The 20,163-nt window shown below is 44.9% G+C and overlaps 1 protein-coding gene across 1 annotated transcript in view; it reads left to right on the top strand.

Annotated features, from left to right (window-relative positions):
* The window catches only part of LOC115155041 (short transient receptor potential channel 6-like), a 59,100-nt gene that overhangs the window by 17,889 nt on the left and 21,048 nt on the right, over positions 1-20,163 (top strand). Inside the window, exons 4-9 of the mRNA XM_029701836.1 lie at positions 103-235; positions 8,350-8,650; positions 9,616-9,801; positions 9,993-10,157; positions 10,249-10,390; positions 15,937-16,011. Coding sequence (XP_029557696.1) covers positions 103-235; positions 8,350-8,650; positions 9,616-9,801; positions 9,993-10,157; positions 10,249-10,390; positions 15,937-16,011 — 1,002 coding nt within the window. The remainder of the gene's footprint in view (positions 1-102; positions 236-8,349; positions 8,651-9,615; positions 9,802-9,992; positions 10,158-10,248; positions 10,391-15,936; positions 16,012-20,163) is intronic.

Raw genomic sequence — 20,163 nt, 5'->3', positions numbered from 1 at the left:
AGTGATTGATTGATAGAGAGAGAGAGAGAGAGAGAGAGAGAGAGAGAGAGAGAGAGAGAGAGAGAGATACACTTACTCCATTACTCTCTGTGTGTATCCTAGGTAAGGGTTATGTGCGTATAACGGAGGTGTTGCTAGGTCACCGGTCGTTCAGTGACGTGCAGCGCCTGACAGCAAGCCCTGCCCAGGTGGACATGTTGGATGACTTCTACGCTTATGATGAGGATGGGACACGGTGAGAGGGGTGTGTGTGTGTGTATATATAATGTGTGTCTGTCTGTGTGTTTTTGTGTGTGTGTCTATGTACGTGTATGTCTCTCTCTTTCTAGTTTCTCCCGTGACGAGACTCCAGTGATTCTAGGCCTAGCGTTGGGCCAGTAACCAGCAGGTAGTCTAGTGGTTAGAGTTTAGAGGCGGTAGGTAGCCTAGTGGTTAGAGTGTAGAGGCGGTAGGTAGCCTAGTGGTTAGAGTGTAGAGGTGGCAGGTAGCCTAGTGGTTAGAGCATTGGGCCAGTAACCAAAAGGTTGCTAGATCGATCCCCGAGCTGACAAGGTAAAAATCTGTCATTCTGCCCCTGAACAAGGCAGTTAACCCATTGTTCCCCAGTAGGCCGTCATTGTAAATAAGAATTTGTTCTTAACGGACTTCCCTAGTTAAATAAAACATTCTAGCAGCTAACACTGAGTGTACAAAACATTAAGAAAACTTTATTGACCTCAGAACAGCCTCAATTTGTTGGGGCTTTCGACACACAAGGTGTTAAAAGCGTTCCACAATGGATTGATCATCAATAAGGTATCATAGCTTTCACCTGGAATCACCTGGTCACACTCCCCCATCGACATGTTATTAGCAAACCATGGGAAGCCGATCTTCTGGGACGACTGAGAAGACAAGAGGAAGTGGAGGAGAGAGGAAGTGGAAGAGAGAGGAAGTGGAGACAGATCATTCAGGATATGTGAGGCTGGATAAGGATAGGGCTGGGGATATTTGTGCTCTATCTGTGCTGACATGGGGTCTTGGGGAGTGTGACCAGTTAGTTTGAAGATGTAATCCGGAGACAGGTGTTTTTTCCATCTCCTTAGCTATCATACTCGAATTCCACTGATTTCAAAACTCGGAAAGTGGAGAGCAACACTTATGCAGTTTTACTACATGATACATTTAAAAAAAAATGCATTAAACAGGATTACCTAGACAATGTATTATTTCTTACGTTATTAGCCCAGAATATTTTTGTGTTATTACATACAGCCGGGGAGAACTATTGGATATCAGAGCACTGGTAACTCACCAGCACTACCAGCATCACGACCAGGGATGACTTTTCTGAAGCAGATCCTTTGTTTGCAAACCCCTGGGCAATTTAAATGATTCCAGAAGCCGACCCAAAACAACGCCGGCAAAGGAGAGGTACTCAGAGTGGGGTTGTAGTCTGATTTAGGAGGCGCAAACACCACCCACCACATCCGAGTATATTACTCGCTAATGTTCAGTCTCTGGATAATAAAGTTGACCAGCTCAGGGCCAAAGTCTCTTTCCAGAGAGACATCAGGGATTGTAAAATACTCTGCTTCATGGAGACATGGCTCTCTACGAATATACTGTTAGAATCAGTCAGCCAGCTGGATTCTCAGTTCTTTGTGCAGAAAGGAATAAATATCTCTCTGGTAAGAAGAAGGGCAGGGGTGCATGTTTCATGATTAACAGCTCATGGTGTAATTGTGATAACATACAGGAACTGAAGTCCTTTCGTTCACCCGATCTAGAATACCTCACAATCAAATGCCGTATTATCTCCCAAGAGATTTCTCATCGGTTATAGCCACGGCCGTGTATATCCCCCCTCAAGCTGATACCACGATGGACCTCAAAGAACTCCACTGGACTTTATGCAAACAGGAAACCACATATCTTGAGACTGCATTTATTGTAGCTGGGGATTTTATCAAAGCAAATTTGAAAAAAAAGATGCCGAAGTTCTATCAACACATAGACTCGCGCTGCCAAAACACTCGACCACTGTTACTCCAACTTCCGGGATGCCTATAAGGCCCTCCACCGCCATCCTTTCGGCAAATCTGACCACAACTCCATTTTGCTCCTCCCTTCCTATAGGCAGAAACTCAAAAAGGAAGTACCCGTGCTAAGGACTATTCAATGCTGGTCTGACCAATCGGAATCCACGCTTGATTGTTTTGATCACGTGGACTGGGACATGTTCCGGGTAGCTTCTGAGAATAGCATTGACGAATACACTGATTCGGTGACTGAGTTTATCGGGAAGTGTATAGGAGATGTTGTACCCACTGTGACTATTAAAACCTTCCCTAACCAGAAACCGTGGATAGATGGCAGCATTCGCGCAAAACTAAAAGCACGAACCACCGCATTTAACCATGGCAAGGTAACTGTGAATAAGGCAGAATACTAACAGTGTAGTTATTCCCTCCGCAAGGCAATCAAACAAGCAAAACGTCATCATAGTGACCAAATGGAGTCGCAATTCCACAGCTGAGACATGAGACGTATGTGGCAGGGTCTACAGATAATCACGGACAACAAAGGAAAACCAACCATGTCGCGGACACCGACATCTTGCTTCCAGAAAAGCTAAAAACCTTCTTTTGCCCGCTTTGAGGATAACACCGTGCCACCAACGCAGCTCGCTACCAAGGACTGTGGGTTCTCCTTCATTCGTGGCCGATGTGAGTAAGACATTTAAACGTGTTAACCCTTGCAAGGGTGTTGGCTCAGACGGCATCCCTAGCTGCGTCCTCAGAGCTTGCACAGACCAGCTGGCTGGTGTGTTTACAGACATATTCAATCTCTCCCTATCCCAGTCTGCTGTCCCCACATGCTAATAGATGGCCACCATTGTTCCTGTACGCAAGAAAGCACTAAATGACTATCGCCCCGTAGCACTCACTTCTGTCATCATGAAGTTCTTTGAGAGACTAGTCAAGGATCATGTCACATCTACCTTACCTGTCACCTTAGACCCAAATGACTAAAATGTACTTGAATTTGCATACCGCCCCAATAGATCCACAGACGTTGCAATCGCCATCACACTGAAAACTGCCCTATCCCATCTAGACAAGAGGAATACATGTGTAAGTGTGCTGTTCATTGACTACAGCTAGGCATTCAACACCATAGTACCCTTCAAGCTCATCATTAAGCTCGAGGCCCTGGGTCTGAGCCCCGCCCTATGCAACTGGGTCCTGGACCTCCTGACGAGCCGCCCCCAGGTGGTGAAGGTAGAAAACAACACCTCTACTTCGCTGATCCTCAACACTGGGGCCCCACAAGGGTGCGTGCTTAGTCCCCTCCTGTCCTCCCTGTTCACCCATGACTGCGTGGCCAAGCACGCCTCCAACTCAATCATCAAGTTTGCAGATGACACAACAGTAGTAGGCTTGATGACCAACAATTACCAACAATGACGAGACAGCCTACAGGGAAGGAGGTGAGGTCTCTGGGAGTGCGATGCCAGGAAAATAACCTCTCACTCAACGTCAACAAAACAAAGGAGATTATCGTGGACTCCAGGAAACAGCAGAGGGAGCACCTCCCTATACACATCGATGGTACCGCAGCGTAGAGGGTCGAAAGCTTCAAGTTTCTCAACGTACACATCACTGACAAACTGAAATGGCCCAGTCACACAGACAGTGTGTGCGCCTTCACAAATGGAGGGGGGGGGGGGGGTCAATGTAATAGTCCGGTGACCATTTGATTAGTTGTTCAGCAGTCTTATGGCTTGGGGGTAGAAGCTGTTAAGGAGCCTTTTGGTCCAATACTTGACGCTCCGGTACCGCTTGCCGTGCGGTAGCGGAGAAAACAGTCTATGACAATTTTATGGGCTTTCCTCTGACTCCGCCTATTATATAGGTCCTGGATTTTTATTTTATTTTTACCTTTATTTAACCAGGCAAGTCAGTTAAGAACAAATTCTTATTTTCAATGATGGCATAGGAACAGTGGGTTAACTGCCTTGTTCAGGGGCAGAACGAGAGATTTTTACCTTGTCAGCTCGGGGATTCAATCTTGCAACCTTTCGGTTTCTAGTCCAATGCTCTAACCACTAAGCTTGGATGCAGTGATGTACTGGGCCGTACGCACTACCCTCAGTAGCGCCTTACGGTCAGATGCCGAGCTGTTGCCATACCAGGTGGTGAGACACGGCTCTCCTGTGAGGTAGTGACCTGTGACATACGTCTAGTTTCCTGAAACGGGTCACATATTATGTCTATATACAGTCTTATACCGATGTGCAAATAGTTGAAGTACAAAAGGGAAAACAAATAAACATAAATATGGGTTGCATTTACAATGGTGTTTGTTCTTCACTGGTTTCCCTTTTCTTGTGGCAACAGGTCACAAATGTTGCTGCTGTGATGGAACACTGGGGTATTTCCCCCAATAGATGTGGGAGATTATCAAAATTGGATTGTTTTCAAATTCTTTGTGTGTCTGTAAGGCTTTTCTCAATAGCAAGGCTATACTCAATGAGTCTGTACATACAGTTGAAGTCGGAAGTTTACTTACATTTAGGTTGGAGTCATTAAAACTCATTTTTCAACCCTTCCATAAATTTCTTGTTAACAAACTATAGTTTTGGCAAGTCGGTTTGGACATCTACTTTGTGCATGACGCAAGTAATTTTTCCAACAATTCTTTACAAAACAGATTATTTCACTTATAATTCATTCTATCACAATTCTAGTGGGTCAGAAGTTTACATACACTAAATTGACTGTGCTTTTTAAACAGCTTGGAATATTCCAGAAAATGATGTCATGGCTTTAGAAGCTTCTGATAGGCTAATTGACATAATTTGAGTCAACTGGAGGTGTACCTGTGGATGTATTTCAAGGCCTACCTTCAAACTCCGTGCCTCTTTGCTTGATATCATGGGAAAATCTAAAGAAATCAGCCAAGACCTCAGAAAATAAATTGTAGACCTCCAGATGTCTGGTTCATCCTTGGGAGCAATTTCCAAATGCCTGAAGGTACCACGTTTATCTGTACAAACAATAGTACGCAAGTATAAACACCATGGGACCATTCAGCTGTCATACCGCTCATTAAGGAGACGTGCTCTGTCTCCTAGAGATGAACGTACTTTGGTGTGAAAAGTGCAAATCAATCCCAGAACAACAGCAATGGACCTTGTGAAAATGCTGGTGGAAACAGATACAAAAGTATCTATATCCACAGTAAAACGAGTCCTATATCGTCATAACCTGATAAGCCGATCAGCAAGGAAGAAGCCACTGCTCCAAAACCGACATTAAAAAAAGCCAGACTAAGGTTTGCAACTGCACATGGGGAAAAAGATCATACTTTTTGGAGAAATGTCCTCTGGTCTGATGAAACAAAAATAGAACTGTTTGGTAATAATGACCATTGTTATGTTTGGAGGAAAAAGGGGGAGGCTTGCAAGCCATAGAACACCATCCCAACCGTGAAGCACGGGGGTGGCAACATCATGTTGTGGGGGTGCTTTGCTGCTGGAGGGACTGGTGCACTTCACAAATAGATGGCATCATGAGGGAGGAAAATTATGTGGATATATTGAAGCAACATCTCAAGACATCAGTCTGGAAGTTAAAGCTTGGTCGCAAATGGGTCTTCCAAATGGACAATGACCCCAAGCATACTTCCAAAGTTGTGGCAAAATGGCTTAAGGACAACAAAGTCAAGGTATTGGAGTTGTCACACCCTGACCATAGAGAGCCTTTTATTCTCTATGTTGGTTAGGTCGGGGTGTGACTAGGGTGGGTAATCTAGGTTGTTCTATTTCTATGTTGGCCTGGTATGGTTCCCAATCAGAGGCAGCTGTTTATCATTGTCTCTGATTGGGGATTATATTTAGGCATCCACTGTGTTTTGTGGGAATACTTGTGGGATCTTGTTTTGGTTTTGTGTAGTTGCCTGTGAGCACTTCACTTGCTTCACGTTTCGTTTGTTCGTTTATTGTTTTGTATTTGCTGGAGTTTCACTTTATAATAAAGATGTGGAATGCTACGTACGCTGCACCATGGTCCAGTTCTTACAGGAGTGGCCATCACAAAGCCCTGACCTCAAGCCTATAGAAAATGTGTGGGCTGAACTGAAAAAGCGTGTGCGAGCAAGGAGGCCTACAAACCTGATTCAGTTGCACCAGCTCTGTCAGGAGGAATGGGCCAAAAATCACCCAATTTATTGTGAGAAGCTTGTGGAAGGCTACCCGAAACGTTTGACCCAAGTTAAACAATTTAAAGGCAATGCTAACAAATACTAATTGAGTGTATATAAACTTCTGACCCACTGGGAATGTGATGAAAGATATACAAGCTGAAATAAATCATTCTCTCTACTATTATTCTGACATTTCACATTCTTTAAATAAAGTGGTGATCCTAACTAACCTAAGACAGGGAATTTTTACTGGGATTAAATGCCAGGAATTGTGAAAAACTGAGTTTTTAAATGTATTTGGCTAAGGTATATGTAAACTTCCGACTTCAACTGTAGTCAAAGCTTTCCTTAAGTTTGGGTCACTAACAGTGGCCAGATATTCTTTAACTGTGTCCTCTCTGTTTAAGGCCAAATAACATTCTAGTTTGCACAGTTTTTTTGTTAATTCTTTCAAATGTGTCAAGTTGGTTTCTTTTGGTTTTCTAATGATTTGGTTGCGTCTAATTGTGTTTCTCTGTGGGGTCTGTTGTGTTTGTGAACAGAGCCCCAGGACCAGCTTGCTTAAGGGACTCTTCTCCATGTTCACCTCTCTGTAGGTGATGGCTCTGTGGGGTCTGTCTGTGAACAGAGCCACAGGACCAGCTTGCTTAGGGGACTCTTCTCCATGTTCACCTCTCTGTAGGTGATGGCTCTGTGGGGTCTGTCTGTGAACAGAGCCCCAGGACCAGCTTGCTTAGGGGACTCTTCTCCATGTTCACCTCTCTGTAGGTGATGGCTCTGTGGGGTCTGTTTGTGAACAGAGCCCCAGGACCAGCTTGCTTAGGGGACTCTTCTCCAGGTTCATCTCTCTGTAGGTGATGGCTCTGTGGGGTCTGTTTGTGAACAGAGACCAGGACCAGCTTGCTTAGGGGACTCTTCTCCAGGTTCATCTCTCTGTAGGTGATGGCTCTGTGGGGTCTGTCTGTGAACAGAGACCAGGACCAGCTTGCTTAGGGGACTCTTCTCCAGGTTCATCTCTCTGTAGGTGATGGCTCTGTGGAGTCTGTTTGTGAACAGAGCTCCAGGACCAGCTTGCTTAAGGGACTCTTCTCCAGGTTCATCTCTCTGTAGGTGATGGCTCTGTGGGGTCTGTCTGTGAACAGAGCCCCAGGACCAGCTTGCTTAGGGGACTCTTCTCCAGGTTCATCTCTCTGTAGGTGATGGCTCTGTGGGGTCTGTTTGTGTTTGTGAACTGAGCCCCAGGACCAGCTTGCTTAGGGGACTCTTCTCCAGGTTCATCTCTCTGTAGGTGATGGCTTTGTTATGGAAGGTTTGGGAATCGCTTTCTTTTTGGTGGTTGTAGAATTTAATGTCTCTTTTCTGGATTTTGATCATTAGCGGGTATCGGCCTGATTCTGTTCTGCATTACTTGGTGTTTTACATTGTACACGGAGGATATTTTTGCAGAATTCTGCATGCAGAGTCTTAATTTGGTGTTTGTCCCATTTTGTGAATTCTTGGTTGATGAGCGGACCCCAGACCTAACAACCAGAAAGAGCAATGGGTTTTTATAACTAATTCAAGTATTTTCTATCCAGATCCTAATTGGTATGTCGAATTTTATGTTCCTTTTGAGGGTATATTAGGCCCTTCTTGCCTTGTCTCTCAGATCGTTCACAGCTTTGTAGAAGTTACCTGTGATGCTGATGTTTAGGCCAAGGTATGTATAGTTTGTGTGCACTAGGGTAGAGATGTCTAGATGAAATTTGTATTTGTGGTCCTGGCAACTGGACCAGCATTTTTTTGTCTTGCTGAGATATACTGTCAGGGCCCAGGTCTGACAGAATCTGTGCAGAAGATCTAGGTGCTGCTGTCGGCCCTCCTTGGTTGGGGACAGATCTAGGTGCTGCTGTAGGCCCTCCTAGGTTGGGGACAGATCTAGGTGCTGCTGTAGGTCCTCCTTGGTTGGGGACAGATCTGGGTGCTGCTGTAGGTCCTCCTTGGTTGGGGACAGAAGCACCACATCATCAGCAAACAGGAGTAATTTTACTTCAGATTCTAGTAGGGCGAGGCCAGGTGCTGCAGACTGTTCTAGTGCCCTCGCCAATTCATTGATACTGTCTCTCTCTCTGTTTATCTCTCTGTCTCTCTCTCTGTCTCTCTCTCTGTCTCTCTCTATAGTTTCTCTCATGATGTGACTCCAGTGATTCTCGCAGCTCATTGTCATGAATATGAGATTGTCCACAACCTATTGGGTAAAGGAGCCCGTATAGACCCTCCCCACGACTACTTTTGTTGCTGTGATTCGTGCAACTACCAGCAGCAATTTGACTCCTTCAGCCACTCACGGTCCAGGATTAACGCCTACCGTGGCCTGGCTAGCCCCGCCTACCTCTCGCTGTCCAATGAAGATCCAGTATTAGCCGCCCTGGAGCTCAGTAACGAGTTAGCTGTCCTGGCCAACATCGAGAAGGAGTTTAAGGTGCACACAGAGGAGCACGCACACAGGCACACACTAACACACACACACACACACACACACACACACACACACACACACACACACACACACACACACACACACACACACACACACACACACTAACACACACACTAACACAGAGGAGCACGCACACAGGCACACACTAACACACACACACACACACACACTAACACACACACTAACACAGAGGAGCACGCACACAGGCACACACTAACACACACTAACACACACACACTAACACACTAACACACACACACACACAAACACACACTAACACACACACTAACACAGAGGAGCACGCACACAGGCACACACTAACACACACACACACACACTAACACACACACAAACACACTAACACACACTAACACAGAGGAGCACACACACAGGCACACACTAACACACACACACACACACACACTAACACACACAGGCACACACTAACACACACACTAACACACACTAACACACACACTAACACACACGTACACACACTAACACACACACTAACACACACACTAACACACACTAACACATACACACACACTAACACACACTAACATACACTAACACACACTAACATACACTAACACACACTAACACACACACTAACACACACTGGTCACTGTACACACCTGTGCGCTATACACAGAATATAAACACAACCATACATTTATAAAGGTACAAATGTACATACCACACACACACATTTATAATTATGCACAGACAAGTGAAAGAACTTGCATAAACGGCATTAACGTCTCCCTCTCTTTCTCTCCACTGTCTCTCCCCCTCTCTCGCTCTCCCTCTTTCTGTCTCTCTCCCACTCTCCCAACTCTCTCTCACTATCTCCCACTCTACTTCCGCACCTCCCTCCCTCCCTCTCTCTCCCTCCCTCCCTCCCTCCTCCCCCCCTCCCTCCCTCCCTCCCTCCCTCCCTGTAGAATGACTACCGCCGTCTGTCTGGGCAGTGTAAGGACTATGTGGTAGGTTTGTTGGATCTCTGCCGCAGCACTGAGGAGGTGGAGGCCATACTGAGTGGAGATACGGACTCAGAGGAGAAGTACCATCCACCTGGCCGACCCTCACTCACACGACTCAAACTGGCCATCAAATATGAACTCAAGAAGGTCAGTACACACACACACACACACACACACACACACACACACACACACACACACACACACACACACACACACACACACACACACACACACACACACACACACACACACACACACACACACACACACACACACACACACACACACACACACGTATGGACATCAGTCTAATTTTACTCCCTTCCTCTCTCCAGTTTGTAGCCCATCCTAACTGTCAACAGCAGTTGTTATCTATCTGGTATGAGAACCTACCAGGTCTGAGACAGCAGACTACAGCTGTTAAACTACTTGTGGTCCTGGGAGTAGCTGTTGGACTACCTGGACTAGCTGTGGCTTACCTGGTGGCCCCCTGCAGTAGGGTAGGAACCCTACACACTTCACTACGCACACTACACCCTAACCCTCCACCCTACAGCTGTTAAACTACTTGTGGTTACCTGTCTCCCACAGGTAGGGAGGGTGATGAGAAGTCCCTTCATGAAGTTCGTGGCCCACGCTTCCTCCTTCTCCATCTTTCTGTGTCTGCTGGTCTTGAACGCTGCCGATCGCTTCGCTGGGACCACACTGCTACCCAACATGACCACACATCTCCCGACACGACCGCAACAGAACCAACAACAAGGTCTGTTTAACCCTAACCCTAACCCTAACCAACAAACAAGGTCTGTTTAACCCTAACCCTAACCCTAACCAACAACAAGGTCTGTTTAACCCTAACCCTAACCAACACAAGGTCTGTTTAACCCTAACCCTAACCCTAACCAACAACAAGGTCTGTTTAACCCTAACCTTAAGTCTCTCCACACGACCCCAACAAGGTCTGTTTAACCCTAACCTTAAGTCTCCCCACACCACCCCAACAAGGTCTGTTTAACCCTAACCTTAAGTCTCCCCACACGAGCCCAACACGATCACAACCAACAACAAGGTCTGGTAAGGATTACATTACAGCAATGTGTCCAATATGGCAGCCATAGTGTTTGTATTTCTATTTGTTATGGATCCCCATTAGATGCTAGCAAGGAATCTTGCAAAAAATTAAGGCAGTTATACATTTTTTGGACATTACAGTACATTCATTACAGAATTCACAACACATAGTTGGCCCTCAGGCCACTACTCTACTACCACATATCTACAACACAAAATCCATGTGTACGTGTGTGTTTAGTGCGTATGCTATCGTGTGTGCATCTGTCTGTGTCTTTGTGTGTGTGTCTCTTCACAGTCCCCGCTGTTCCATAAGGTGTATTTTTATCAGTTTTTTAAATCTGATTCTACTGCTGCATCAGTTACTTGATGTGGAATAGAGTTCCATGTAGTCATGGCTCTATGTAGTACTGTGCGCCTCCCATAGTCTGTTCTGGACTTGGGGACTGTGAAGAGACCTCTGGTGGCATGTCTTGTGGGGTATGCATGGGTGTTTGAGCTGTGTGCTAGTCATTTAAACAGACATCTCAGTGCTTTCAACATATCAATACCTCTCACAAATAAAATGAGTGATGAAGTCAATCTCTCCTCTACTTTGAGCCAGGATAGATTTACCTGCATATTATTAATGTTTGCTCTCTGTGTACATCCAAGGGCCAGCCGTGCTGCCCTGTTTTGAGCCAGTTGCAATTTTACCTCTTTGTGGTACCTGACCACACTACTGAACAATAGTAATGCGCTGTTCTACCTTTTTAAAAGCACTATCTACAAGGCAGGTCTTACAGGCCCTAGTTTCTACCTTTTTAAAAGCACTATCTACAAGGCAGGTCTTACAGGCCCTAGTTTCTACCTTCTTAACAGCACTATCTACAAGGCAGGTCCTACAGGCCCTAGTTTCTACCTTTTTAACAGCACTATCTACAAGGCAGGTCCTACATGCTTTTGTTTTGTCTCACCTGGACTATAGACAGACTTCTCCCCATCTCAGCTACTGTTGTATCAATATGTTTTGACCATGACAGTTTATAATCCAGGGTTACTCCAAGCAGTTTAGTCACCTCAACTTGCTCAATTGCCACATTATCTATTACAAGATTTAGTTGAGGTTTTGGGTTTAGTGAATGATTTGTCCCAGATACAATGCTTTTAGTTTTTGAAATATTTAGGACAAACCTAGTCCTTGCCACCCATTCTGAAGCTAACTGTAGCTCTTTGTTAGATGTTGCAGTCATTTCAGTTGCTGTAGTAGCTGGCGTGTATGGTGTTGAGTCACCCACATACATAGACACACTGGCTTTACTCAAAGCTAGTGGCATGTAGTTTGTAAAGATTTTTAAAAGTAAGGTGCCTAGACAGCTTCCTTGGGGAATTCCTGATTCTACCTGGATTATGTTGTAGAGGCTTCCATTAAAGAACACCCTCTGTGTTCTATTTGACAGGTAACTATTTATCCACAATAGGGCAGGGGGTGTATAGCCATAACACGTTTTTCCAGCAGCAGACTACGATCGATAATGTCAAAAGCCGCACTAAAATCTAACTGCCCCCACAATCTTATCATCAATTTCACTCAATCATCAGTCATTTGTGTAAGTGATGTTCTTGTTGAATGTCCTTCCCTATATGTCACGGGCATCGTATGAATTGGACCAAAATGCAGCAGGTACGTGAATGCTCATTATCTTCTTTATTAAAATAAATGAACACTGAACAAAAAGAACGATGAAAACAGTCTTGTCAGGCACACAGCTAAACAAGAAACAACTATCCACAAAAACCCCATGAAAAACACCCCTACTAAATAGGACCTTCAATTAGAGGCAACGAGGAACAGCTGCCTCCAATTGAAGGTCAAAACAATAAACTAGACATAGAAATAGAAAAACTAGAAAATAGAACATAGAAATACAAAACATAGAACACTACCCAAAAACCCCGACAACACAAAACAAACACACCCTGCCACGTCCTGACCAAACTACAATAACAAATACCCCCTTATACTGGTCAGGACGTGACACTATAAGTGTGCTGAAAGTCTGTTGTCAATTTGTTTACTGTAAAATAGCATTGTATCTGGTCAAACACCATTTTTTCCCAGAACTTTTACTAAGGGTTGGTAACAAGTTGATTGGTCGACTATTTGAGCCAGTAAAGGGGGCTTTACTATTCTCAGGTAGCGGAATGACTTTAGCTTCCCTCCAGGCCTGAGGGAACACACTCTCTAGTAGGCTTAGATTGAAGATGTGGCAATACCGTCTGCTATTATCCTCAGTAATTTTCCCTCCAGGTTGTCAGACCCCGGTGGCTTGTCATTGTTGATAGACAACAATTATTTTTTTCACCTCTTCCACACTGACTTTACGGAATTCAAAATTACAATGCTTGTCTTTCATAATTTGGTTAGCTATACTTGGATGTGTAGTGTCAGCGTTTGTTGCTGGCATGTCATCCCTAAGTTTGCTAATCTTGCCAATGAAAAAGTAATTAAAGTAGTTTTCAATATCAGGGGATTTGTGATGAATGAGCCATCTGATTCAATAAATGAAGGAGCCGAGTTGCCTAAGTTTGCTAATCTTGCCAACGGAAAAAAACATGAATGTAGTGTGAGCGGACCAAGTCATTTGGCGTCACTCTAAAGCGGAAAGGTGGGATAAACGAGTCAGGAGTTGGGTTCTTGATTGAACCCAGTTCTCTATTGAGGGATTTTGGTCAATACAAACACTCCAACATAATCAATGAGAATCTCCCAAGGAAAGACATACATCTTCTCCAGATGAAAAAGGAACACAATACGATTATCTTTAAACTACAACAAAAGTCAGGGGTTTGTCACCATCTTAATGGTTCTTCGTGGTTAGCTTCCCTCTCTTGGTGGCCATCTTAATGGTTCTTCGTGGTTAGCTTCCCTCTCTTGGTGGCCATCTTAATGGTTCTTCGTGGTTAGCTTCCCTCTCTTGGTGGCCATCTTAATGGTTCTTCGTGGTTAGCTTCCCTCTCTTGGTGGCCATCTTAATGGTTCTTCGTGGTTAGCTTCCCTCTCTTGGTGGCCATCTTAATGGTTCTTCGTGGTTAGCTTCCCTCTCTTGGAGGCCATCTTAATGGTTCTTCGTGGTTAGCTTCCCTCTCTTGGTGGCCATCTTAATGGTTCTTCATGGTTAGCTTCCCTCTCTTGGTGGCCATCTTAATGGTTCTTCATGGTTAGCTTCCCTCTCTTGGTGGCCATTTTAATGGTTCTTCGTGGTTAGCTTCTCTCTCTTGGTGGCCATCTTCCAGAGATAGGGAGAAAAACCTTTCTTGCTGGTTCCCTCCTGTCTCTTGTAAGGAAAAGATAACAGGTAATTAGTACCATCAGCTGTGCTTAATTTCCTCAGGACCCCTTGACTCACATACCTAGTTGGGCTACTATCCATGAGTCCAGCCTGCCCTCTGGTGGTCCTTCCACAGTAGTTGGCAATATCAGTCGGTTTTGTAATGAATGAGCCATCTGTTTCAATGAATGATGGAGCTGTTTGCTTTTTGAAGGTGCTCCAAAGCTTTTTACTATCATTCTTTGTCATTTATCTTTGTTTCATAGTGTAGTTTCTTCTTTTCATTCAGTTTAGTCACATGATTTCTCAATCTGCAGTACATTTGCCAATTGGTTGTGCTGCCAGACTTTTTTTCCATTCCTTTTGCCTCATCCCTCTCAACCATACAATTTTTAAATTCCTCATCAATCCACAGGGATTTAACAGTTTTTAGTAATATTGTAAATGTGTGCATGCTAATTAGTAACTGGGATAACTGGGATAGCTACGTTAAGACAGCTGCCTAACGTTACTTCACGTTTCTTAGGCCAACAGTCTGTTTTAAATGTATTTGTAACAGACCACCAAACTTCATGTGGGCATAGGGCGCTAACCGAATTAAAGTTTAGAAACGAGGGTACAGTTTCACTAAGGATCAGATTGCACAACATTTACAGTGGATAAAAAGAGACTGTTGATGAACTGAGCTATGTGACGCTAACCACAATAACCATTAGTCAGCCATAATAGTTGATTTTGTGGTTTGCCTTCAAAATGAAAAGCCCTCAGTGAAACATATGCTAGTTGATTTCAATTGTGGAATACTGTAATATTGGAACACTGTAATATAATGTTGTTGGTGTGTTTGACTATGTGCGTATGTGAAATGTTTCATTGTGAAACATTATCAATTATCCTAATGCCCCTCTTCAGGTATCACTAACTCTTGCCATCTTATAACAACTGCTCAGCTCACTTCAACATTTACCAACAATGAGTACCAGTACCGAGCGTGAACCGCGGCAACACAGTTTGTGGCTGTAATTATTGTTATTAGGGGTTCAGCAGCGAAGCTGGAGCAGGAACCTAGGAAGAAACCTAGAGAGGAACCAGTCTCTGAGGGGTGGCCAGTCCTCTTCTGGCTGTGCCGGGTGGAGATTATAACAGAACATGACCATTAAGGCCAGATTCTTATTCAAGATGTTCAGTCGTTCATAGGTGACCAGCAGGGTCAAATAATAATCGCAGTGGTTGTAGAGGGTGCAACAGGTCAGCACCTCAGGAGTAAATGTCAGTTTGCTTTTCATAGCCAAGCGTTTCGAGCTTGAGACAGCAGGTGCAGGTGCGTGAGTGAGTGAGAGAGAGAGAGAGAGAGAGACAAAGTCAAAAGCAGCAGGTCCGGGACAAGGTAGCACATCCGGTGAACAGGTCAGGGTTCCAGCAGGTCTGGGACAGCAGGTCCGGGACAAGGTAGCACATCCGGTGAACAGGTCAGGGTTCCAGCAGGTCTGGGACAGCAGGTCTGGGACAGGTAGCACATCCGGTGAACAGGTCAGGGTTCCAGCAGGTCTGGGACAGCAGGTCTGGGACAGGTAGCACATCCGGTCAACAGGTCAGGGTTGAAACTGGAGCAGCCGCACGACCAGATGGACTTGTGACAGCCAGGAGTCATCAGGCCAGGTCCTAGGGCTCAGTTCCTCCAGGAGAGAGAGAATTAGAGGAAGCATACTTAAATTCACACAGGACACCAGATAAGACAGGAGATTTACACCAGATATAACAGACTGACCCCATTCTAGGGCAATGTGTCCAATTTGACCTGATGGTAAAACAGTGGGCCCACAGCTTGAATCCCAGCGTTGCTGCTTGCAACTTTAATTGTTCTTCATCTCCTCCTCCTTCTCCTCTCCAGAGCGTGACCCCATCCTGCTGTATCGTATGACCACCACCCCCTTCACCTGGATGGAGATTCTCATCATATCCTGGGTCATTGGTCAGTCTGACATCATATCCTGCTGCTATAACATAATTTCCTGGCTACTAACTCCCTCCCTCTACCCTTCAGCTCCCTCTACCCTTCAGCTCCCTCTACCCTTCGCTCCCTCTACCCTTCGCTCCCTCTACCCTTCGCTCCCTCTACCCTTCGCTCCCTCTACCCTTCGCTCCCTCTACCCTTCGCTCCCTCTACCCTTCGCTCCCTCTACCCTTCGCTCCCTCTACCCTTCGCTCCCTCTACCCTCTACCCTTCGCTCCCTCTACCCTTCGCTCCCTCTACCCTTCGCTCCCTCTATCCTTCGCTCCCTCTATCCTTCGCTCCCTCTACCCTTCGCTCCCTCTACCCTTCGCTCCCTCTACCCTTCGCTCCCTCTACCCTTCGCTCCCTCTACCCTCTACCCTTCGCTCCCTCTACCCTTCGCTCCCTCTACCCTTCGCTCCCTCTATCCTTCGCTCCCTCTATCCTTCGCTCCCTCTACCCTTCGCTCCCTCTATCCTTCGCTCCCTCTACCCTTCGCTCCCTCTATCCTTCGCTCCCTCTACCCTTCGCTCCCTCTATCCTTCGCTCCCTCTACCCTTCGCTCCCTCTACCCTTCGCTCCCTCTACCCTTCGCTCCATCTACCCTTCGCTCCATCTACCCTTCGCTCCATCTATCCTTCGCTCCCTCTATCCTTCGCTCCCTCTATCCTTCGCTCCCTCTACCTTTCGCTCCCTCTACCCTTCGCTCCCTCTACCCTTCGCTCCCTCTACCCTTCGCTCCCTCTATCTTTCGCTCCCTCTATCCTTCGCTCCCTCTACCCTTCGCTCCCTCTATCCTTCGCTCCCTCTACCCTTCGCTCCCTCTACCCTTCGCTCCCTCTACCCTTCGCTCCATCTACCCTTCGCTCCATCTACCCTTCGCTCCATCTATCCTTCGCTCCCTCTATCCTTCGCTCCCTCTATCCTTCGCTCCCTCTACCTTTCGCTCCCTCTACCCTTCGCTCCCTCTACCCTTCGCTCCCTCTATCCTTCGCTCCCTCTACCCTTCGCTCCCTCTATCCTTCGCTCCCTCTACCCTTCGCTCCCTCTACCCTCTACCTTTCGCTCCCTCTACCCTTCGCTCCCTCTACCCTTCGCTTCATCTACCCTTCGCTCCCTCTATCCTTCGCTCCCTCTATCCTTCGCTCCCTCTACCCTTCGCTCCCTCTACCCTTCGCTCCCTCTATCCTTTGCTCCCTCTCTCTCCCAGCTATAGGTACAGTGCCTTCAGAAAGTAATCTCACCCATTGACTTTTTCCACATTTCGTTGTGTTACAGCCTAAATAAAAAAAAATACATTTAGATTTGGTCACTTACCTACACACAATACGCCATCATGTCAAAGTGAAATTATGCTTTTCAACATTTTTACTAATTTATAAAAAATGAAAAGCTGAAATGTCTTCAGTCAATAAGGATTCAACCCCTTTGTTACAGGTGTCCTTCCTAACTCAGTTGCTGGAGAGGAAGGAAACCTCTCAAGGATTTCAGTATGAGGCCAATGACTGTAATAGAAGAGAACTGAGGCTGGATAAACAACAGTGTAGTTACTCCAAATATTTGTAAAGTATTTTTGTTCACACTGAATGAAAGATAAAATGTAAAGACACATTTTCCTATTTTTGGCCCCCTTCGACCCCCCTCCAAATACATTTAAAAGGAAAGGGAAATCATTGAGTTACATGTCAGAAAACAAAATGATACATTACTTCAATACAAGCAAAAACATAATAGCCTAACGATTTCAGGTGATTAGGTGATTTTATATAGCAATAATCTTAAGAGGTGGGGGTGAGGCCAAGAGTACTAATCTGAAGGAAGTGTTTGGAGCTGTTCAAAATTAGATATTATCGGGACCCAGGTGGAATAAAATGACTTGGTTGACGCTCAAATGGTATATTTATTATCTTCTAATTTTAGGAACAGCATCAGATCTTTCAGCCAAAGAGAGGTTATTAAGGGAGGATTGATAGATTTCTAATCCAATAAAATCCTTCTGCGGGCCAACAGGAAGGCAAAGCCACATTTGAAGACTCAGCCTTTGTACATTTCTGGTGATGGAGAGGCGTATTGTTGTCCTAATCCCAGAATGGTGTTGATCAGCTGTTGTTTAATATTTAATTGTTTATTAAACAAAGTCTCTCACCGTTGCCGCTTGCTATAGAATCGGCTTCCTATATCGCAACAAAGCATCGTTCACTCATGCTGCCAAACATACCCTCGTAAAACTGACTATCCTACCGATCCTCGACTTCGGTGATGTCATCTATAAAATAGCCTCCAACACTCTACTCAACAAACTGGATGCAGTCTATCACAGTGCCATCCGTTTTGTCACCGAAGCCCCATATACTACCCACCACTGCGACCTGTATGCTCTCGTTGGCTGGCCCTCGCTTCATATTCGTCGCCAAACCCACTGGCTCCAGGTCATCTATAAGACCCTGCTAGGTAAAGCCCCGCCTTATCTCAGCTCACTGGTCACCATAGCAGCACCCACCCGTAGCACGAGCTCCATCAGGTATATTTCACTGGTCATCCCCAAACCCAATTCCTACTTTGGCCGCCTTTCCTTCCAGTTCTCTGCTGCCAATGATTGGAACGAAATGCAAAAATCACTGAAGCTGGAGACTTATATCTCCCTCACTAAATTTAAGCACCAGCTGTCAGAGCACAGATGACTGCACCTGTACATAGCCCATCTGTAAATAGCCCATCCAACTACCTCATCCCCATATTGTTATTTTTTTTTATTTTCTCCTTTGCACCCCAGTATCTCTACTTGCACATTCATCTTCTGCATATTATCACTCCAGTGTTTAAATTGTTAAATTATAATTATTTCGCCACTATGGCCTATTTATTGCCTTACCTCCCTAATCTTACCTCATTTGCACACACTGTATATAGACCTTTTCTACTGTATTATTGACTGTATGTTTGTTTTACTCCATGTGTAACTCTGTTGTTTTTTGTGTCGCACTGCTTTGCTTTATCTTGGCCAGGTCGCAGTTGTAAATGAGAACTTGTTCTCAACTGGCCTACCTGGTTAAATAAAGGTGAAATAAAAATACAAGAAAAAAATTAAGAGAGAAATAGGAAATGATTTAGCCTCTAAGAACAACTAAGTGTTTCCCAAAGTGTAGATGGAGAGATCGAATCTGTTTTATTTGTCTCAATAGAGACATAATTTGCATTCGATAAAACGGTGCAGAATGAATAGTTTGAAAGTAAAGATGAGTTGAGTCTCCATGGTGATCTGTATAGTTCAATGAGAGGTTGAGTGACAGAGGAGCATGGTCACTAACAACAATGGCAGAGAATTCTACTTTCTTAACAGAGGGGAGAAGGGCTTTATCTACAAAAAATTAGTATGTTCTGGAATAGGAGTGGTGCACATGTGAAAAGAAAGAACATCTTTGTTCCTGGGAAAAAGGAATCTCGATGGATCTACACATCCTGCCTGGCTCATAAATGCAGACAAAGCTATAGATAATTATCTAGAGTTTGAATGGTCGAAGACTGGGTTGATCACACAATTCAAGTTATCTCCAAAAATGAAATAGTGTGAGTTGAGATTGGGCAGCAAAGAAATACATTTGTTAATAAAATCAACATCATCCCAATTGGGAGCATAAACATTTACAAGCAAAACAGAGGTGTGAAAGCGAGAACCAGACACCATAACAAAACAGAGGTGTGAAAGAGAGAACCAGACACCATAACAAAACGCCCCTGTGGATCTGAGATGATGTCAGCAGCTGTAAATTGTACTTTCCTATGAATAAGTATTGCTGTTCCCCTGTTCTGTAATGTTACCTTGGCATTTCATTTTGAATGGAATATTTGTCCTCCCCAAGCTTTACGGAGTCTACCTTACAAAGATGTGTTTCTTATTAGAATGCTGTATCTGTTTTTAAATTAAGACAAATCAAATACTCTAGCCTGTTTAACTGGGACGTTCATTTGCTTGACGTTCCAGCTTGTAAACCTAATAGCTGACCCCAACTCCCACCCCAATATCTATATTGTCAATCATTCAATGAAAACTGGAATAGAGATGAAAACCCTGTATAAGACCACCGATCATATCTTGTGACAAAAAAAACATTAGGCAACATACTGTTGAAG

The sequence above is a fragment of the Salmo trutta genome, chromosome 19, assembly GCF_901001165.1.
Source record: "Salmo trutta chromosome 19, fSalTru1.1, whole genome shotgun sequence".
In the NCBI taxonomy this organism is placed as follows: Eukaryota; Metazoa; Chordata; class Actinopteri; order Salmoniformes; family Salmonidae; genus Salmo; species Salmo trutta.
Note: the sequence above shows the minus strand (reverse complement) of the source record. Positions and strands in the feature narration are given on the sequence as shown.